At 39.0% G+C, this 22,466-nt stretch overlaps 2 protein-coding genes across 2 annotated transcripts in view; both read right to left on the bottom strand.

The window, feature by feature from the left end:
* The window catches only part of LOC126750859 (cecropin-1-like), a 479,399-nt gene that overhangs the window by 126,784 nt on the left and 330,149 nt on the right, over positions 1–22,466 (bottom strand). The window lies entirely within an intron of this gene.
* On the bottom strand, positions 13,752–17,357 carry LOC126750841 (CLIP domain-containing serine protease B8). Its single transcript, XM_050460594.1, has 4 exons — positions 16,497–17,357; positions 16,322–16,418; positions 14,326–14,624; positions 13,752–14,252 (listed from the first exon to the last, which is right to left on the bottom strand). The coding sequence occupies exons 1-4, from the start codon at positions 17,065–17,067 to the stop codon at positions 13,921–13,923; spliced, it is 1,299 nt and encodes a 432-aa protein (XP_050316551.1). The 5' UTR covers positions 17,068–17,357; the 3' UTR covers positions 13,752–13,920.

Genomic DNA, 22,466 nt, shown 5'->3' with positions numbered 1-22,466 from the left:
TGAAAATAGGCATTTTTTCGGCCGTCAAAATCCACGAAACTCCTTAATTCTGCACCATAAATTTAAAAAACAGTTAGATGGTCCTTTCGAAGGTTGAAAACAGCGAAAATTTTAATAGATCATTCAATATTATTGACACATGTAAAGATACGAGAATGATCATATACAAGGACTGTCGCAAAAGAAACAGGACTGTTAAAAAAAAACAACAAAAAATTAATAGTTTTCAAAAGTTATATTTTTTTATTCAAAGTAGTTTCCTTGTGCTTCGATACAGCGTTTAGACCGGTCAATTAGCATTTCAAATGAGTTTTTAAGGTCATTTCGGAATGTGAGAATATCGGTCGTCGCCTTTTGGATAGCTGAAATGTCCTGAAACCAGTGTCCTTTCATGGGCAAATGAAGTTTTCCAAATAGGTAAAAATCACAGGGTGCCAGATCAGGTGAGTAGGGTGAGTGATTAATGATTAATATGGAGTTTTTTGTGAAAAAATCAGTGACAAACGTCGACCGATGACACGGCGAATGTTGGATTCGTAACAGGCGCAATTTTTTGCTCTTCAGTATTTGTGCGGAACAAACTTGACAAAAAACGCTTCCGTAGACAACAAGGTAAAACATCAGCGATGAATGGAGTCTTTGGTGATATTTAACTCCATTTTGTAACGCAAATACCCTTCGGAATCGTAATAAATTCCTGCACTTTTTCAATATTGTTTTGGGTAATCAATGATTTTGGCCAGCCCAACTTCTGATCGTCACAGAGGTCCTCACGACCTTCTTGGAATCGCTTAAACCACTCATGCACATTACTACGGGATAGGCACTGATCACCATAAACTATTTTCATCATTTGAAATGTTTTAGTAAACGTTTTCCCAAGTTTAAAACAAAATTTAATATTTGCTCTTTGTTCAAAATGCATTTTACGACCGATGACCGAAAGCTGCTGTCACTTTTTGATCGATAACATCGATTGTAGTTATCCAATTGTCTTAAAATTTTTACGAAATGTCAACAAGAGATCAAACTTTTTATTTCATATACCCACCAATAGGTGGCACCACCAGAAACAGTTATATTTAAAAAGTTCTGTTTCTTTTGCGACAGACCTTGGATATGGAAATTCTAAATGCCCTGAGGATATCTTGTTGTTGATTATAACTAATCAAATTTCGCAAACAATCTCACTAAGCTCAGTTGTAAGACTTCAACCGTGACACTAATATAAAAAAAATATATCTATGTATACTATATGTAAATATATTGATAAAAAATATTTACATAGGTGTGAGTAAGACGTTGGTTGTGCTGCTGGTTTATATGTTTGTGTATGTATGTGATTGCTGATGACTACGAAATATGCAAATTTCAATAATTTTCATAATTTTGCGAAATGAAGAAAGAAGCTTCTATTTTAATTTGATCCACGGCGCCCCGTCTCGCAAGCAGCGTTTTTAATATGCAAACACACGCTGAAGCAACGATTATGGTGATTATCCTCAGAGTTGGCACAGTAGTGCTTCACTTCGTGCAACATGTTGTTGTTAATGAAATTGGGCACGTATATCAATATGTTTACCCATAGATACATATGTATGCATGTATGTATGTATTTATGTATGCCTCAAGTGCTTGGTTGTTGCTGTTCAATGTTTAATGTGATGTGTTGAGTGTTGCGCCAATAACTTGTGCTGTTGTTGTTGTTGTTGCAGTTATTACCGCTGACATCTCATTGTCGTTATGATTATTACTGCATTGATTGTTTATCATTTTCCAACTTTCGCAAATATTAATTTTCGCATGTTTAGATTGCGTGTTTGACACGTGCGCCCAAATGGCGTACACTGACCGAGGGGGTGGGATTGCGTAGCGCGCTTTCTTACTCACTGCAACAGTAGGCAATATTTATACATGTGTAAGTGCTTACGTGAATGTGTAAAATTAACTTGTGAACATTTGTTTTGAAAGTCGCTGGCGTTGCTTTTGCTTGCTTGCTTCACTTACTCAACTCGATTGCTGGCTTTTGAAATGCCCTGCAGGAAAATTGAGTGCAAAAGTACTGTTGCACTAATTGCACTGTCATTTTGGCAAACGAAAACTGGCAATTAGGTATTTTTGTAGATTTTTTGTCAGGTTTGCACCTACAAGGTCCCACGGTTTTAATTTTTTTTTTATTTAATGGTGATTTCCATAACTGTGAAGGGCCGACAGATATTCTAAAGTTTCTGTCTTTGTAATTTTTGTTGGGACTTCACCCACGTTCAGTGACTTATAATTAACCGCCTAGTATATGTGGCTAGACGCTTATTCACCGGGATGAATGTTAGAACTCTACGACGTTGTCTTTCTCCTATCGCGAATCCCACACCGATTTTGCGCTTCTTTATATGGCCACTGTAGTAAATGCTACATGGACCTACTCACCACAGTGCTTGTCCCGTCCATCGTATTTCTTGAATGACGGTGAAACAGTTTTTTACTCGAACGAGGATGACTGGGCAGCGAAATTCCCAATCCGAGACCCTGCAGAGGTTAAAAAATCAGTGTTTATTCATAGTTCTGACTTTGTTAAGATTTTGGTTTCGTCGAATTCGCTTGAGCCGTATGTAAAAGTATCGCTTCTGGCCACTGCCAATTGAATGGCGTTCAGATAAGTTTCCTATTTTAATGGCTTAGGAGCAAGTTTAGAATCATTTTAATAAGCCTGAATACAATACGCAGGTCGATGTAGGGGTGCCACAATTGGCATCATCAGCTGCTCCCCTCTAGCAAAATTGTGAATTCGTCCTGTACTGTCAAAAATTGGACAATCTGAAGTGAGCAATCGCCCAGAAGTTGCCAGCTTTGACTTATAGTTAATACGAGATAATTGGGTTCCATCAGCACAACGGCAGCCCACAAACATCGATAGTGACACGCCAGAAGAGAGTCCGAAAACCTGTTTGGAATTTTCTTATCCCTCTACCTTCTAAACCGGACTTGGCACCAAATGATTACTACGAGATTAGCTTTCGAGATTGGCGCTACTATCCTACTTTTTTTACTAGCTTCAGTAAACAGTTTCAACACTTTATGCATGCCGAAAGGAAAATAATGAATAAGAAGTCTTCTCATCTAAATTTAGAGTTCCTTGATAAAATGAAAAATAAATTGTATGAGTTTGGCTCCGCTATTCTCCCACAATATAGGTCATATTACTATACATATATCTTTCATTCCAACATTAAATATTTCAAATGCTGCATACTTAGCTTCATTCCAAAAAAAATCGGATTTAGTCAAATATTCGGGATAATCTGTTCTCCTTTAGTTCATCTTTAAACGTATACTTGGTCTAAATCGGCATCGTAGAAGCCTCCCTGAGCCGTATGCGAACAACTCGGACTGCCAATTGAATAGCGTTCATAAGTTTCCTATTTTAAGTTCAACAGTTTAGAACACCAACAAAGCGCTGAATACAATCGTCATGATGACAGGAACACAATTGGCAATCAGCTGCTCCCCTATCAAAATTTTGAATTCGTCTATGTCTGGTCTATAGCAATCGATGCGATAAAACCTCCCATCCGAGCTCCCGTAGCTTCTGATGAGTCATCAACGAAGTGTGTGGTCTGGCGTTGTCCTAGTGGAACACTATATCCCTCCTGTTGGCCAATTCTGGACGCTTCTGGTCGTTCGCCAGCTTCAAGCGGTCCAGTTATTCGCAGTAGATGGTAGAATTAAGTGTCTGGCCATATGGGAGCAGCTCATAGTGGATGATTCCCTTCCAATCCCACCAAACACACAGCAAAACCTTCCTGGCCGTCAATCCCGGCTTGGCAACTGTTTGGGACGATTCACCTGCCTTCGACCACGACCGTTTTCGCTTGATATTGTCGTATGTGATCCATTTTTCGTCGCCAGTCACCGTCCGCTTCAAAAATGGGTGGAGTTCGTTCCGTTTCAGCAGCATATCGCAGACGTTGATTCGGTCCAGAAGGTTTTTTTGCGTCAAATCATGCGGCACCCAAACATCAAGCTTTTTTGTGTATCCAGCCTTCTGCAGATGGTTTAAAATGGTTTGGTGACTAACTCCCATCTTCTGATCGATGTCACGAGATGCTACATGCCGGTTTATCAATGTTTTCCATGATTTGATCGGCATTCGTCGTCACAGGTTTCCGCCGGCTGGATTATTCATGGTGTCGTTTTCACCCGCTCTGAATCGTCGAAACCATTCCTCCGCAGTTCGAAGTGATAGAGTACCATCCCCCAAAAACACCATTAATCTCACGGAACGTTTCTCTAGCGGATTTGCCTTTAACGAAGGAAAACTTTAAAATAGCTCGAATTTCGGCGTTAGTGAACTCCATGTTTACACGTCTTTAACGGTTGAACGCAATATTCAAACTAATCATGCATAGCGTCGTTTCGTAGGTTATGTCAAGACCTTTCAAAAATGTATAGTATTGCCAGATACGAGCTCTGTAGCGCTTTATACACAGCCGCGAAATTCAAAAGGCAAAAAGATGGAAGGAAGATATTTGACAACCTAATATTATAATGACTATTATCGAAAATCAGTTAACCAAATTTCCGAATTTCCTACAGGGTAAACACTTTCTCCGCACGTTGAGTATGTTCATGTGCTGTTGCTTTACTATTTTGTAGCATATTTTTGGGGTTGGCTTGAAGCCACTACAGTCAAGTCGAGAAGTGGTTGGCGCTCTATGGCAGTAGGTCGGTAGGTACAGTTAATGTGCAAAGGAAACGTTGCTTGTTTGTATGTATGTATAATTGTATTTAGTTATCGCTGGCTGCGGTACAGTTGCGCTTGAACTTAATTTTTATTGTTTAGAAAAATATGCAGCATTTTAACAGGTCACAACAGCACACAGCGGTAATTAGATTTAACAAGCGTAAGCTTCATGAAACGAAGCCACTTTGTCATGAACTTGAATGCTTTCGATTTCAAAAGCTCGTAAAGTGATTAGATTTACTCCCACCATTTATGAAAGCCAATTTTGAAGAATTACCAAAAAATTACCCTGGCAAATGAAATTGCCTAATTCGCTAATTAATTGCTGGAAAATTGTTTGTGCCGCCTTTGTATGTCGAGTGACCCAGTTTTTTTTGCCTTATTGTGGGTGAACGGTGAATTTTTTCCATTCATTCGGTATGGTGGGTTTTCGCTTTTGCAGGGGTCGTTGTTGGTTTTTTGTTTGCGGTCACTATTGTTGCATTTTTGATTGACAGCGAAATTTCAAAACGACAGATGCAACAATTTTTTTTTAGTATAATAAGTTAAAAATTGAGTTGGGCATTAGAAAGCCAATAATTTAAATTGTGCGCTTGGTGGTGGGTAATTTTAAATGACATATATACTGTGTATATGTGTTGTTTTATATACAAACTCGTCTATAAATTGTCTATTATTTACATATATTATATAAAATTAATATTTAGATATTTATACCATATGATCAAATTTGAACCGGACTGACAAAAATGCACATTTTCACTTATTTTAATACAAATCTGAGTCACATATTAGCTTGTCAACACTTAATCCAATTTTCCATACACTTGTTATAAGCCTGGGATGTGATGAGCTTTAGTGCCTTCAGCGAATTTTGGTATTTTTAGTTTCGACTCAATATTGAGGTACCCTTGTTCCGATCCGATATCTTGTGAGTAGTACGTATGCCTGACGAATCATACCCAAAACATTAACCAAGATACATATGTTGAGACGACATGAAGATTTTCAAGCACTGTTTTTCTTCGTCGTTTCTGGTTAGTTATTGTATGAGTTGTAAGGTCAAGGAAATGCGGAGAAAACTTAAAACTTTTGACGAAATGTTGCACCAACGAAGGAATTATTGGATAGAGGTGTCATTTAAAACTGATTTATCGATGATAAGCAAAAAAAAATACGAAACTATATAATATTATAATCAGCTGGGCTCCGAAACTCAGTGGTCTGATATACCTATGTAGACCATCCAAGCATGCGGACCATGCCGTTATGCCTGTGTATGTGCCATTAGCTCGTTACTGGAGGGTTAGTTATCACTGATACCACTCACCTATGAAGTTGTAGTTTCTGCGTTGTAAACTTTCCGAAATCTACTTTTCACACTACTAACCTTTCCTGCGAAATCTCAGTCGGTTTGGCATTCGGATTGAAGCAGAACAGCTTTTGGAAGCTCGTACAAAATGATCTCAGTGAGTCGCATAAAGTAGTCGTATAAAGCCAAATAAAAATCTTGTGACTGAATCGAGGTTCTACAAGCATCTCTTGAAGTTTCTGTTTATGGACGGAGATCACTCAGAACCGTTAAAAGATAATTGCTTCTCGGCTCATAGATCATTGAATCGGCAATTAGCACCAACACTTTCCTCAATAAAGGTTGTTACCTTAATTCACTTATTCCCCGATTCTATTCCAACAACAATAATATATGTGTGTGTTCCACGTATTTTTGATTTGATTTCAACTCACTATTTGTTTCTTTTTTATTGCCTTCGAAATAAAAATAAAACTTTTATGTCTGTCGTTTTAATTTTTCGCCCATATACAACAACAAATAAAAACGAAGACAATAACAGTTAAACACGGCTGTGACTTAGAGTGCAAATATGGATTAGTCGTGACAAAAACAATTGATGACTACATGCATATTATAGAAACATGCCTGTAGGGAATTTATTCAAAATTCTGACAGTTTTTGTCTTGTCTTAATTCAATTTGTGGCCAGATCAAAAAGATGGTTAGTCATTGTATGGATAAATATATATCTCCTTCCTGATTGGTGCAGACACCGCTTATGCAGTTATTGCCGAGTGTACAACAGTGCGCTAGTCGTTCTTCCTTTTCGCCAAGTGTAGCCAGTTCCTTCTCCACCTGGTCTTTCCAACGGAGTGGAGGCCTTCCTTTTCCTCTGCTTGCCCCGTTGGCGACGACTACTCTCTGAACTGGAGTGTTTTAATCCATTCCACGACCTAGCCAACCAAGCCGCTGTCTTTTAATTCGCTGAACTAGGTTAATGTAGTCATGTATCTTGTACAGCTCTTCGTTTCATCGCCTACGATATTCAGCAGAACCTTTTTTTCGTAACGCCGTCTCATCAGATGTTGTCATCGTCTATGCCTCTCTACCGACGGGGATGAGTGTAGAATTTGGTATTTTTTCGGCAAGAGCGAACTTTACGTTTGAATTGCCTACTCAGTCCAAAGTAGCACCTGTTGGCAAGAGTTATTCTGCGTTGGGCTGAGTTGTTATTGGTGCTAATACCGGTTCCAAAATAAACAAAATTATTTACGACTTCGAAGTTTTGACTGTCAACAGTGGCGTGGGAGCCAAGTCGCGAATGCGAGGACTTTTTGTTTGACGACAGGAGCTAATTCGTCTTTCCCTCGTTCACTACCAGACCTATTTGCTTCGCGGCGCGGTTGTTATGGCCAATGATATCGATGTCATTGGAATATGCCAGCAGTTGTACACTCTTGCAGAAGATTGTCTCTATTCAGCTCTGCAGCTCAAATTATTTTCTCCAGCAGTCGACTGAAGAAGTCGCACGATAGGGAGTCGCCTTGTCTGAAACCTCGTTTGGTAACGAACGGCTCGAAGAGGTACTTACCGATCCTTACGGAACCCTTGAAAAAAATTTTTTGAGTTGTATTAATATTATTTTGAAAGCATATTTTGATAAAAAAGTGCAATTATAAGCTGTTGCTAACTGTATTAGAACTTACGTTTGCTTCTTCATATTAATATTTCCAGCAGGGTTTTTTTTTCCAAATAAACTGGAGCATGAAGTTGTTACGGCTGCTTGGTATAACCCTCCGTTTTGGGGTAGAATGGAACATTTATTGCTCAAGTAAAAGTGAAATTTGTTGTAAACGCAAGTATTTACCTAACTTGTGCAACTGAGCTACATATGCGAGTTAAGTTAGAGAGTTAAAGGTTCTTTGTTAACGAAATGGACAACAATGAAATTGAATGAATGCAAATACAATTAGTTAATGGCTTGCAGATATTTTCACATGTGTGGCACACTATAAAAAAAAGTACAAATAAACGTTGTTTTTAATAATTCAATATAAACGATTATGTGTCACTTTAGAACAGGAGGATGTTTTCCGAATAGAATTTATATTCATTTTTAAAAAATTTATAGATCTCCACAGGTATTAAGACACCACCGAATAGCTTCTGGGAGTTATCAGAATATTTTTTTTTGGAGAAAATTGTTCGAAGTTCATCATTGCCAGCTGAGGTGTAGCCATTGTTGAAAGACTTTTCGTTGCGCCTCAGATGAGAACTGTATAATTAAAAAGTAACAGGTCAATTAAGAAGTCCCCAGCCATAGTAAAACACATTTTTTGGTCAAATTCATTTTTTATTCAATATATGTAAATATTTCCCTTTAAGAGTGATACACTAATTAAAGTAACCCTCCCACTTTTCGCTATCATTTTTGTAGCACGATTTGTTCTTTGCTTCAAAATAGGCCTCACTTTCGGCGATCAACTCTTCATTCGATGAAAATTTCTTCTCAGCGAGTATGTTTTTGGTATCTGAGAACAGGAAATAGTCCCTGGAAGTCAGATCTGGAGAATACGGTGTATGTGGAAGTAATTCAAAGCCCAACGCATGAATTTTGCTATCATTCTTCTGACACGGTGAATTGTCTTAATGAAACAGCACTTTTCTTTTCTTCAAATGCGGGTTTTTCGTCTATTTTGTCCTTCAAATGGTTCAATAATATTATGTAATAGTCGCTGTTATTAAAATAAAAATTATTCCATGCTCATCCCAAAATACAGACGCCTTAACCCTTCCAACCGACTGTTGCGTTTTTCTACGCTTTGGAGTAGGTTCATCGCGTGCAGTCCGCTCAGATGACTCTCGATTGGACTACGGAGTGATATAATGGAGCCACGTTTCATCCACTGTCATATATCGTCGCATAAACTCGGGTTTATTACGCTTGAACATCTCCAAACACTGCTACGAATCATCAACTCATCGTTGCTTTTGGTCGAAAGTGAGCTCGCGTGGCGCCTACTTTGCAGAGAGCTCAAAATAATACTCAAAAATTCGTGACTTTTTATTGTTTTTTTTTTTTGTTTTTTTAATTTAATTTAATTTTGTTTATTATATTTTCTTGTTGAAATTACTTCAGCTTAGAAAAGTGAATAAAATTTATCTTCATTTGTGATCTTCATTTCGCACTTCGCTTCATTTCACTGTCCGTCATTCATTAATGTAAATACATATGTATATGCGTCTCACTTCGTAACTCTAGCCACATTCAAATGTAGTTCAAGGTTGGCGAAAAAGAAGCAAAAAACGCCGGCAACTAAATCGCAACAACATAAGCAACAAGCATAATAGAGAAGGCAAATATTGATGAAATTGCGATAACAACAAAAAATAGCAAAAATAAAATGCTCAACTCGACTGTGTTTGGAAAGATGATAGAAGGAAGAAAGGTTGGTAATGATTAATGGAAAAATAAGTGAATAGAGATTTTGTGAATTTTTTGTTTTTGAATAATTAGAAAACGTACAATACGAGTATTATCTGAGCTGTATAACTGATATATAACAAAATAATTCTTCTTGGGCAGAAAAGGGAGTGTGAAAATTTTCAGAAATCTCTAGAACTGATGGACGACTAGTCGCGTTTGTATAGACCGACAGAGAGACGAACGGATTAAATTGATTTAGTTCATCATGTCGATCATTTATGTATATCTGTATGTATAGTAGTATGCACTCTAAAGGGTCTCCGACGTTTCTTTCGGGTGTTACAAAATTTCGCGGTAAACTAAAACCCGTAAAAAACGATGAAAAACGAACCACCCTATACAAATGTCAATTACTCTACCTATGACACATACTTCGTACACCCTTTTCATTAGCAAAATAATATAATTACAACTTAGTTTATCACACACAAAGTACTGTCACATCACTTTACCGTTATGGTTTTTGACAGGCACCATTTAAACTACGAATATATGTATGTAACTCCGTACTAAAACGACTGTTGGCAGCTTATAAAAAGTCAAGTTCAGAAATATTTACACTTTCGCTCTTCGCTTGAAGGCAGACAACCATGAAAACGCGAAAATGTAAATCGAGGTTTCGGGCACAACTCAATGCTTTGGGCAAATAATTGCTCGCAACTGGAATGAAGGAAGACATTGTCATTAAAATAAACACCTTCGCTTTCAGCACACCTTCACACATTTGCACGCCCAAAAGCGCTCGCTGTTTTTCACACTTGTTAATCGTTCAATGATTTCGGTTAGCCACAAATGATTGGCGAAAGCAACGGGCTGCAAACAATCACCGCTTATTTACCACTTGTATGTATGTATGCACTCGAAACCGCCCCCTTTTCGGGCAATTCGCTGTAACACCGCGCCGATTGTTTAAAAGCAGCTGACTAATTTAAATGAGCCGCGGCTCGACGCGTGGGCGATTGATTGAACAATCGATGTCACTTCGTCTCGTCTCAATGCACACAGCAAACGTTAAAGCGCGCACGATTGGGTGTTTGGTAGTCGCAGCCGACTGTCGATCGTTTGCCATATGGTCCGGATGTTTAATTGCATCACTCGGCAAGTCGCCAGCCAAGCGTTGCGTTGCTGCGTCGCACTTGACTGTTGGCAACCAAATGCCGGCTTGCACAATGCCACTTCGGCACACACACGAACCTGCACACCTTTTCTGTAAATATGTATATGCGTTTACTTGACTGCGTGTTGACTAGCAATGACTTTTGCTTTTGTTTCTCTATTTCGTTTTATATGAAATTGTACGTGAATAAGCATATTTGTATATAAAATATATTTAATGCCACTGATGACTTCGATCGTTTGTTTATTTATTATGTGTAAAAAGTGTGGCAATCTCTGACGTCAGTTGTTGTGTGAATGTAGATCAAGTTTATCATTAATTTGTGTTGGTTCGGCATATAATACACACAACAATCAGCTGACTGCTGAATCTTACATTATTATGATTCACAAACGTAACATACATACATACATATAGCACAAGTTGTCGGTTTGATTTGAGGTGCGCCTGGGATCACGGCTAAAAGAGAGGAAGCGTAGCCGACATATTCAGTTTAAGGGTTGCTGAAGTCTAATTGGAACGTTTGTTCACCTGAGGTGAGGCTGCGAGCGGTCTTCGGTCTTGAACTAAGCGGCTAGCCCAGCAAGGTTGTGTGCTGAGTTTGTGAACCAGCTCGTTAAAACCACTACCAAGGAAAAAGAGACAGTGACATCTGATAAGCCATTCCCATGACAGTTGGGTCTCCGTAAACGGAACAGAGCCGTATTTTTATGCGGCCAAGAAATGTGAACTCGGCAAAATTCTCGCACTACAACAACAACGATGATGAGTTGGCCTGGATTTGAGAGGAAAGTTTTGCGGCCGATTTATGGTGCTTTGCGCATTGGCAACAGCGAATACCGCAGTCGATGGAACCTTCTGGCTAGTTAATGTTGTCCGGTTCGGTGAGAACACTTCAGCTTTGAAAGTATTCGATTCAGTACCCGCCGGTGGAAGCAGAGGAAGACCTCCACTCCATTGAAGAGATCATGTGGAGAAGCACCTAGCTGCACTTGGTATCTCCAATGTTAGGCAAGTTTGTCATTAAAATATTTTTTCTGGACTTGAATTGTATCATTCTATGCAGACATAAGGTTCTCATCGCCATACATATATATTTTTCGAAGATCCTCCTGAAGATAGAAGGAGGATTTCTGTTAACTTCAGTCTCAGACTTCCTGAGTATTGCAATGTTTTCAAAGCTGAGGTTGCTGCCATTAAGGTTGTGGTAAATTTACTGATCCGTTGTGCAGCCTCTTTCAGGGAAGTGACTATTCGCTCTGACTGCAGGGCTAGTCTTCAATAATCGGGCATTCAGCACTGGTTAAGTTATGGCTAACCTTATTATCAATGGCAGCGATACTACTATCACTATGTGATGAGACTAGTATGGGTGCAAGGCAACAGCAAAATCGAAGGATTAACTGACAATGAAGGGTAGCCTAGCCCCGCTATCCGTAGAATGGGAACGGATGAGAGCTCCCCTTCTCCTCGTGCGCTTACTACTGGATAACTGGTCTTCGCGAGAACTTCGTCAACGCCGGACTGCCATCAATTCATGCGTTGTCGCAAAATGCTTTGGGCCTAAGATCAAGCGTTGGAGATCAAGTGAACTTTTTGCTCTCAATAAGACTAGCCTCTTCCTAGTTGTGGGAGTTCTAGCAAGTTATTGCCTTATCGGCGTTCAAGATATAGGTTGAGAATTTTATCGGATGCCAGCTGAAGCTGTATGGGCTTTGCGGGAACTTGGCCAGCACTGGACTGCCATAAATTCATGCGCTGATGCAAGATCCTTTGACCTAAGATCTATCGTAATAGATATATCGCAAGTGAGCTATTTGCTTTCAATAAGACTAGCCTCTTCCTAGTTGTGGGAGTTTTAATAAGCTATTGCCTTATCGGCTTCGAAGATGTAGGTTGAGAAGATGAAGCTGTATGGAAGAGATGATTGGATGAATATTGGAATCATCTCACCACTTCCTTCTAGATTCAACCGCATTTACAGAGATAAAGGCTTAAACACTAAGAAGCTGATAGAAATTATACGCCTGAGCAAATTTTTAAGTTCGAATTACAGGAGTACTATGTTTATGACATCGAAAGGTACAAGTGCGATCTCTGAATCAGCCATCAAACCTTCTAACCTTCCTTTGACCACCTTTAATGTTTTTCCGCCTGCATAAATATCATATCACAACCAAATTGGCGCTCTGTGGTGATAAATTAATATCGACGGCACTGAATCCAATAGGGGCATGGGTGCAAAATGTGCAACGAAACTCTCAAACTCAAACAACCATTTTTGTCTGGAGGGAAACGTAATCATTGCCAGCTCAGAAGAAATCGCTCTTTATCCGTAAATTTGTTTTCCCAATAAAATAAACAAAACAAAATGTTAAACTTCCAAAGTCACAACACACACCGAATCTATGTACTCTCTTTTAAAATTTCTGGTTGGAAGAACTGTTACTCTCAAATTATTCATATACATATCTAAGCTTACTGTTCTCTACCTAACTTCGTGTTGTCTTATATCAAAGTGTTGGTGTGGCTCGATGTAGAGAGTTCTTCCAACAACTTCAGAGGTAAACCGTTTTTAAAAGTGCTATTAATATAGGGGGATCTTTCATCGGACATTTTGCACCAAGCTTTGCAGTGAAAAATACATATTTTCTTATTTGAATAGTTGAATATTTTAGCCTTGACGCAAGAAAATGACATCATGAACATCGCCAATGGAATGTCTTGGAAAACAATATCTCTTATTGTCATATCTATGTACATATATACATTTCTACACACTCTATATATTATTTTATATTATTTACTTAGCTGTGTCGCTATAGAAAACTATCTAATCCATTGTCAAGTGAAAATATTTCCGCCTTAGTCGGGGGTTTGTCAGTTTCGCGAGTATTTCATTATCATTTCCAGCCGCCAAAGCTGGAAAAAATAACATTGCACGAACAACGTAATCTCCCTGGAACGTTAAAAGCACGAACAAGCGTCTGCCACCACACACACCGACAAATTTACAAAATCGTCTGGTCTTGTTATTTAACAAACTTCTGTTTTTCTTGTTTAAATATTAACACACATTTTTATAAATAAAAAATAATGTATTTGTCGTCGCTTTTCTCCACTTGAACAGCAAAATTTCATATCAAATCTAACATTGCAATAAATATTTATAAAAAGTATTCATCCGAAGGCAATATTTGTGTGCCCCTGAGTCTTGTACAATTCAAATTATCTAGCTACATATTTTTCTAAAAATATAATTTAAATATTGTAAGTGAATTGTCACTTCGAAGTCACTATTTTGTGTATCCAATCGAGGTAGGCGGAGATATCCGTATATACCGCGGGATGGCCGGCCATGCCGCAACGCGTGAAGCCGTAACTCACCACACCGTAGGCGACCCAACGCGAGTATTTACGATCGAAATACATGAGTGGCGCGCCGCTGTCGCCGGCACAAGTGTCCTTGGCGAACTCGCCGCCAGCACAGACCTGCTTCGAGCCCAATTCGATGCCGAATGTCGACAAAATCTTCGTGCAGTTGTCGCGTTCTACATATGGTATACGTAGCTTCAGCTTGATCGGGCTGTGTATGTTGCGAAAGTACTTATTAACTGAGAGAGAAGAGAAAAAAAAAAAAACATTTTCATAGCCACTAATAATCCTCAACAAGTATGATGTACTTACATAAGTCGGTGCGTCCCCAACCGGAGACCGAAAACATTTCACCCACTTTATAGGGACTCTCCTCATCTTGGCTAGGCAGACAAATTGGCATGATGAAATGCGTAAAGGACACTGCACGTTTCAGTCGTATTATGGCGATATCGTTGAATTTAGTAAACGAATGTTCATTGTATTCGGGATGCACGAAGATGCGCTCGTGCCCGATGTCCACAGCAGCGTCCGCGCAGTTCAGATAATCGGGTTCTTCAATACAGTCTGGTTCGGTTTTGACATTGAATTCGCCTAAGCGTACGAGCTTCCTAAAAAGTGAGGCAAAAAGCGTTGCTATTACTCATTTAAGTGCGGTTATGTGTATTTTCGTAACAGTGGTTTCGTAATTTTCGCTTTTTAGAGTCGCTTTCAGAGATTTTGAAGGTATTAATACGTCTGTTATTACAAATCACAGGGTAAGTTTTTGGTTTACTATGCTTTAAAGCTAAATTTTACGGTTAGGTTGCTGTCTTAATTGGAAATACTAAATTTTTGATTTTCAGAAAAGTGTTTTAAAAAGGTTGCAATATATACATATATTTTACTTAATATACATATTTTAAATAATGCAAAATTTTAAGAATAGTATTAACTGAAAAAGCTAAATTCAGTATTTAGAAAGTCCCCAAAAGTTGATTTATATAAAAAAAAATTTATGGTGTTGCCACTTCGCTTCGAATAATTTGTATTTCATTGTGGCTAAGCCATTACAATATCTTGAAAAGTTTGATTTGTTAAAATAGAGTTGCCAACATTTTTAATTTCTAACAAGTAAGGAAAGCTAACTTGGAGTATAACCGAATATTTCACACTTTTGCAACTTGCACGTATTAAAGCCGAACTGTGTACTTCCCTACATATATTGTTCGATAGATGAGGTATAAAGCCACCAGGAAGTTCCAAAATCATTTTATTAGTTAGATGGCGGCTCAGTTCAAACCATTTATAGCTGATATATTATATCAGAAAAGTATTCTCTCTGAATTTCAATTATAAATCTGACACGTTGACCAAGATTTTCGGTAGACAGTCAAACATAGTTACCGCTGTCCGATTATTCGGTACCTAGGGTTGCCAGTTTTGGATGTGTTTGGCCAGTTTTTGGTCATAAGGTGGCATATAGTACTTCAAAGGCATTTGACCAAAATTTTATTCCATTATATTAATTTCTTGCTGATTTGTATACTGGAAAGTAAAAGGATCAAATGGAATTTAAAATTGTGTTATATGGGAAGTAGGCGTGGCTGTAGTCCGATTTCGTCCATCTTCAAACCGTATCATAAAAATGTTAGAAGAATGTCGCATACCAGATTTGGTAGAAATCGGTCGGATATGATATTTTTGTGGTATTTATTGATTTATCGCGCTTTTAGTAGTTTTTAACAATACCGTTGTATGTTGAGTGGGCGGACATATGATCCTATTTCAGCCATTTTCATGTTGCCAGGGTATTAAAACTAAAATGTTGAACTTTTCAAACCCATTTGTTTTATAAAAAAAGTAACTGAATTTTTGTAAAGTTAGTGTGATGCTCCAAGGCTTGAAAATTTGCCTCGAAATATTTTAAGTTTATGATTTTTTTTAGTATTTTATCAAAGTAGGTGTTTTTTTTCAATTCTCCGTTATATGGTTTGCTGTGGTTAAGATTCAATTCCCACATCTTGGATCTTTTTGGATTCTATTGCACACATTTTCTCACGTTGATGCCATACACTATTTTTAAAATAACTCTAAGGATGATCAGACGCCAGTGATTTAGGACAACTGACTCAAAACTTAACGAACAAGTCATTAGAACACTCAATCTTAATTATTATATTTGAAGAAAATTCTTTTAAATAAGTTCTCTTTACTTCCGAAATTCCTCTTCCTAAATCCCCTACCGATCATTTGTACTTCTAACAAGAGCGCAGTCACTTTTAATTTCACTTAAAGTTCATTAATTTTCCGCTCTTCACAAACTTACAGTCCTTTCTTTTCACGCACACCCTCGCCCCGCACACAATGCGCCGCAGTCAGAATATGACGATCGTCGATGAGCGCGCCACTACAGCCGAAATCATCTGCGAATAAAAGGGAGTTGAAAATCACTTTCTCACAAACAAATCACTTAAGTACACATGCATGAAATGAAATCATACTTGAATTGTACACCAGCAACGCTAGCCACGGAAACTCATCCAGTTCGGCGATTTCGCCGCCGTAAATACGATTTGTCACCTGTTTGCCACATTCGTTGCGCAAATTGAAACTCTCACCCGGTTCCACGGTCTGTATGCGACGTTTTAGTTTCTTGCGTTTGAATTGCGCGGTCACATTTTGAAAACGGCGATATTCGAATTTCGAAAACTTCAGTGACGGATATAGATAGTCCTGTCCATTAGCTGGACAACAAACCATAGGCTCCGGCGCAAGCGAGTCACATTCTTTACACGAGCACTGCACTTTCTTTAGAAAATTCACCTTCTCGGCGGATATATTCGGCACGCTGCGCGCCTGCAGATAAGCCGAGCAATTGCCGACGGTCACACAAACACCCACTTTAGCCTCATTAGGTATATCACACTTCTGCTGAGCAGCCACCGGTTCAACCGTTGCGATGTATTTATTGTCAGTAACTGCTGAGGGGTCAAGTAATGGAACGTCTGTATTGGCGCGCGCCTTCAACACGACTGTTAGCGATAATGTGACGAGAAAACGGTGGAAGTGCATTGTCAACTTACGATTTCGCCGATTCGGAATTTCGAAAATGTCCCACTCATACGTAAACACCAAAAGCGACCCAGTTGTCTTGTCGAAACTGCAGAGCGTCGATGAAGTCACGTTTAAAAACCACGATTTATATATATCGACGACCGTCCTCCTCGTCTCCGGCGGTGTTACTAATGTGAGGCGCGCGACTTGAATGGGCTGCTCGCGGCAATAACTCAAATTTACCAATTCAATTGAATAATTCGTAAAACGTTTCAGTTATCCGCTCAAAACACGGGCACGACCACACCAGCTTGACGTACCGCTCAGCTGTGAACGCTATTGAAGCGCCCAACGCCAATGCCGGCGAGAGTGAACGAAAAACGCTGTCAAGTTGTGCGTTCGCAGCGCTTATGAGAAAGACATTGTATAAATAATAGTTTATTTACGTTTGTTTCTTTGCTCGATCACAACGTCAATGTCGCGTCTTCGACAAAAAAAAAACCTGCCAAAGCGGTCGCAGCTCCATCAGCGCTTTCGTCTACCTTTCATACAATTAATTTAATAACCAAATAAATATTCGGAAAAATTGTCGTAAAATAATTAGTCCATCAGCTGTGCCATGATATGGCGCCCTTATCTGTGCTCATTTAATGCGAAATCGCCAAGCGTCCATTTCGAAAACCAGATCTCCAAGCTGAGGCTGCGGTCATTTACACTTTATGTTTACCTTTTTATTCGTCATACACAATGACGGCGGCGGCGCCGCTTCGTTGCAAAGTGCGGACAAATTATGCAATGACGTAACGTGAAGCTCTCATACGCGACGCGTGCGTACACTTCATGGTCGCCAAGCAGCATACTTTAAGCCGGTTCCGCACAAAAACAACTTGTGTTGGTTTGAACAGCTGACAGCTGTTGCGGTTTCACTTTCGTTTAAGTCATGATTAAGTTACCTGGTAATTAAAGCGCACTTGCTGCATACTTTTAGGCGCTAAGATTAGCTTTAAGCTTTGTATGTTCAGGTTTGCAGTCTAAGACGGCTCTTTGTTTCGGAGTGTATATTTAAATTCATTCATGCAGGGAGTTTAATATACTTGTACTTTGCTGATAACATTTAGTACTACTTTAGCGAGTGGCGAAACGAATACACAAATGGCATAATGTGGTATAAACTGGCAAAATCAAATAGAGGTAAAATTAGAAGCGTTTATGTCATTTTAATGAGAATACTTCCTTGAATTCAATTAAACTGGTTAACCACCATCATCTATCTTGAAACCCGGCATTCGTTATTGGATGATATTCGACCGAATAGACCATGTCCAGCACGCTGTGAAGAAAATCTAACAGGCGGAGCTAAGAGTGTACAAGAAGAGCGTGAAGAGTCTATTCAGCGCAGCGCCGTTCGCAGCAACTCGGACTGGCGTATGGAACGACTTGGCGCATTTTACGTCGAGATATTAAATTGAAAGCGTACGAAATACAGCTTGTGCAAGAGCTGAAGCCGCTCGAACTTCCCAAAGCAGCTCGCTTTCCTCTATGAGCTCCTGAAAAGTTCCAAGAAGATCCGATGTTTTTGAGCCACATTTGGTTCAGCGATGAGGCTCATTTCTGGCTCAATGGGTATGTAAACAAGCTAAAGTGAACGAAGAGTAACCTGAAGAGATTCAAGAGCCAAAACACGATGCCGGTGAGAACGTAACCGTCAATGGCAGCCGTTATCGCGCCATGATAACCGACTATTTGATTCCTGAAATTGAAACTTGTAATCTCGGCGACATTTGGTTTCAACAAGACGGCGCCACTTCTCACACATCCCATGAATCAATGCATTTATTGACAGAACACTTCGATGAGCAGATAATTTCACCTTTAGGGCCGGTCGATTGGCCACCAAGATCACGGGATATTTGAAAAAGATAAACTTTCAAAAAAAAAACCCTTATTATTGGCAGAAACTCGGTACGAACTTGTCGTTATATTTCTTATTGAGAATTCAGACTGTTGGATTTTATATAAAAAATACTACCAAAAATATAACCGATACCTAATTTTGCATACCTTGAACCCTTATCATTTAAATATAGAATACACTATATCCATGTTTTTTTGGGACTTCATCAGCTTGAGATTTCTTAAAAAAAAAAAAAAGAAACTCTGAAACTCTGTTGGCATGTGAGGTCTATGCCTAGCTAATGAACGGGAAACCCGCAAACGGAAATGTACCGCTGAGCTACGCATGCAAAGGTCAACTGCTAATGCTTGGTAAACCACAAGTTGAGCAGACAAATTAATAACAATTTCCAATTGAATGCTAATATAATACAAGCCTTTACAATACTATTTCTGCAAGTCATACTAGTTAGTAGAGAAAATAGTATTATAAATACGTATCATACTTATATATAGCAATGCAACAAACCAGTTGTTATCAACTATAATCGAATGGTGGGGAATTCACCATTTATTTTTGTTACAGAAATGTTTAATATTGCAATTTGGTGCAGTCGATTTTTCATGGTTTGTTCAGTGCCTTTGGCTATGGAATGTATTACATTTGTTCATTATTGCAATAATAGCAATTGTTCTTCAAAATTTGTCCAATCTATTGCATTCAAAAGTCAATGCCTTACGAGTTTAGTTGGTAGTTTTTGATTATTATTGGAAATTTAGCCACTCTTATCGATGACAAGGCGAGGCGCTATCTACCATGAGACATTGTTCATAATTTTAAAATTTGTAATTTATTCTTCAAATCTATTTCGTCGCCCTCAAAGTAATCTCCTTGACCCAAATACACTTGTGCCAACGTTTTTTCCAATCCTCCCATAGCCAGAAGTCACCCGAAGCTAGATCATGCAAACACGGTGGTTGCGGCACGACATTGGCTGAAAATTTGGCGAAAAACTCACGAAGAATCAATGCAGTATGCGACGGTGCATTATCGTGGTGCAAAAGCCAAGAGTTGTCGGTCCATAATTCCGACCTATAGTATTTTTACGAAAAGCCTCGCACAAACGATGGATAGCACACAAACAGTTTTAATTGTTAACAGTTTGGCCGCTCGGAAGCTTGGAGTGCACCATACCTCGATAATCTAAGAAAATTGTCAACATAGCCTTGATTTTAGACATGCTTTGACGTGGTTTCTTAGGCTTCGGCTCACCTTTGCCAAGAGATCCGGCCGATTGATCGTCTGTTTCAGGGTCGTTAGCATGGATCCAAGACTCATCGCAAGTAATAATACGTTTCATGAAATCCTGGTAGTTGGATTGTTTCACTGCCGTTAACGTGACGCTGTTTTTCGAAAAAATTTTGTGATTTTAGAACCAATCGTGCTTTCTTAGGCTCAAATAAACTTTCAAAATAATGGGTTGAGTGCTGGGTTTGGGGCCCATTACTTAAAATGAGAAGGAACAAAATGCACTAATTATTCCCGTCTCGCTATATGGTGCAGAGGCATGGACGATGACAACATATGATGAGTCGGCGTTATGAGTTTTCGAGAAAAAGGTTCTGCAAAAGATGTATGGTTCTTTGCGATACGATGGGCTGTATGAGATATACGACGACATTGATATACTTGTAGTTAGCGAATTAAGCTCTGAAAGTATTCGAAGCAATACCCGCCGAGGGAAGTAGAGGAAGAGGAAGACCTCCACTGCTTTGGAAGACCAGTTGGAGAAGGGTATGGCTTCGCTTGCAAAGACTAGCGCGCTGCTGTTAACTCGGCTATACTCGGTGTCAACGCTAGTAAAGAAGAAAAAGAAGTTGATCATCAGTTGATGTTGATGGCCTTCCTGGACGTGGTTCGTCGTCAACGCGTTCTCAAACTTCTTTTCCACATCTCAGGTTTAAAACGTATTACATGTAAATTATGAACTCGAAGACTACCTCGGTTTTCCTTGTGTTATCTTATGCTGTTTACAAATGTGGCCTTAATTTTTGTTCGACATGTGGTTTTCAAGGTGAAATCAGACGCATATAATTTAATGCTATGGTCAAGAATTTAGCTTTTTTACTAAGGTAAGGATTTTCTATACCGTTTAAAAATGATATCGCGTAAGTGATCGCCGCGGCTAGTTCGAATAGCTTCTCAGCAATAACGCATCGAATATTGCTTTCCAAGGCGTCAATCGTGCTTATCTGCGTAAATAAGCGACTTCACACAACCCCACAAAAATAGTCCAGAGGCGAGATAATGCGAACACCAAAAGTTTCCTTCAATATATTGATTGCTTCGTTGGATGTATGGTGTGTAGCGACGTCTTGTTGCAACCAAAGGTCGCCCACAATGATGTCCCCTTCCCACATGTCACATCAAACAGTGGATTTGGGAGCATGTAGGTTTTAAGGTTTAAAACTGGATTCTGGATTATCATCACTTCAAAAGCGACAAATGGGCTGCATCGCTGAACATATTTAATTTCTTGTGAAAATCGTGCTCGGTGACCATCTTGATTTGGGTCTATTCACCGTACATGTGAGCGTGTGTTCCGGAGTAAGTCTGTTCATTACCAAATCGCAAACCAATATAAGTATTTGTCAAATAACAGCTGTCAAAAAAACAAACTTCAAAAAAAGTAATATCTCATTGGAAACCACACGTCTAAAAAATCCCCGATACAATTAACTTGCATTTATTTCTTTTGAAGAGTGAAAGAACTAACAAATGAATTAAAAAGTCCCCGCCCCATCATAGTTAAACACAATTATTTTTGGCAACATTCGGGTTTTTGTTCAATATATGTAGTTCCCTTTAAAGGCGATAGACCGATTATAGCGCTCCTCTAACTTTTCGATACCATTTTTGTAGTACGATTTGTCATTTGCTTCAAAACAGGCCTCAGTTTCGGCGATCACATCTTCATCCGACAAAACTTTTATCCCAGCGAGCCTTCTTTTGAGATCTGAGAACAGGAAATAGTCGGTGGAGCCAGATCTGGAGAATACTGTGGTTGAAGAAGAAATTATAAGCCCAATTGATGGATTTTTGCCATCGTTTTCACTGACTTGTACCGTGTCACAATTATCTCACATTGTCTCGGTGGAACTGCATTTCATTTCTTTATGCAATCGTTTTGGATGATTTCGTTTTTCAATCAATCCAATAACGCGACGTAAAAGTGACGGTTGATGGTATTTCTTTTTTCATAGTCTATAAAAAATTATTCCACGCGCATTCCTAAATACAGACGTCATAGCCTTGCCAGCCAACTGATGTCTGTTTGAGTTTATAGGCGATGTCTGTTTAGGGCAGCCACTTTTTCAACCAATGTTGCTCGTTTTAATGAGATCAGATCAGAGAAGAATTCCATATATTTCGAATTCTTCTAAATTTGTAGTGGAATTTTGTAATATTTTACAATCGAGAACGCATTCGAAGAATGGATATACTTATCTGTAATTTTCACGGG

The sequence above is a fragment of the Bactrocera neohumeralis genome, chromosome 2 (assembly GCF_024586455.1).
Source record: "Bactrocera neohumeralis isolate Rockhampton chromosome 2, APGP_CSIRO_Bneo_wtdbg2-racon-allhic-juicebox.fasta_v2, whole genome shotgun sequence".
In the NCBI taxonomy this organism is placed as follows: Eukaryota; Metazoa; Arthropoda; class Insecta; order Diptera; family Tephritidae; genus Bactrocera; species Bactrocera neohumeralis.
The sequence above is the reverse complement of the archived record's forward strand: the minus strand, read 5'-3'. Positions and strand labels throughout refer to the sequence as shown.

Excerpts from the sequence above, each read along its gene's own strand:
- LOC126750841 (XM_050460594.1), bottom strand. The coding sequence starts at position 17,067 with ATGCACTTCCACCGTTTTCTCGTCACATTATCGCTAACAGTCGTGTTG. Across the intron at positions 14,625-16,321 it reads GTGCGTGAAAAGAAAGGACT|GAAGCTCGTACGCTTAGGCG; the intron begins GTAAGTTTGTGA and ends CTCACTTTTTAG. Across the intron at positions 14,253-14,325 it reads TTGGGGACGCACCGACTTAT|TTAATAAGTACTTTCGCAAC; the intron begins GTAAGTACATCA and ends CTTCTCTCTCAG.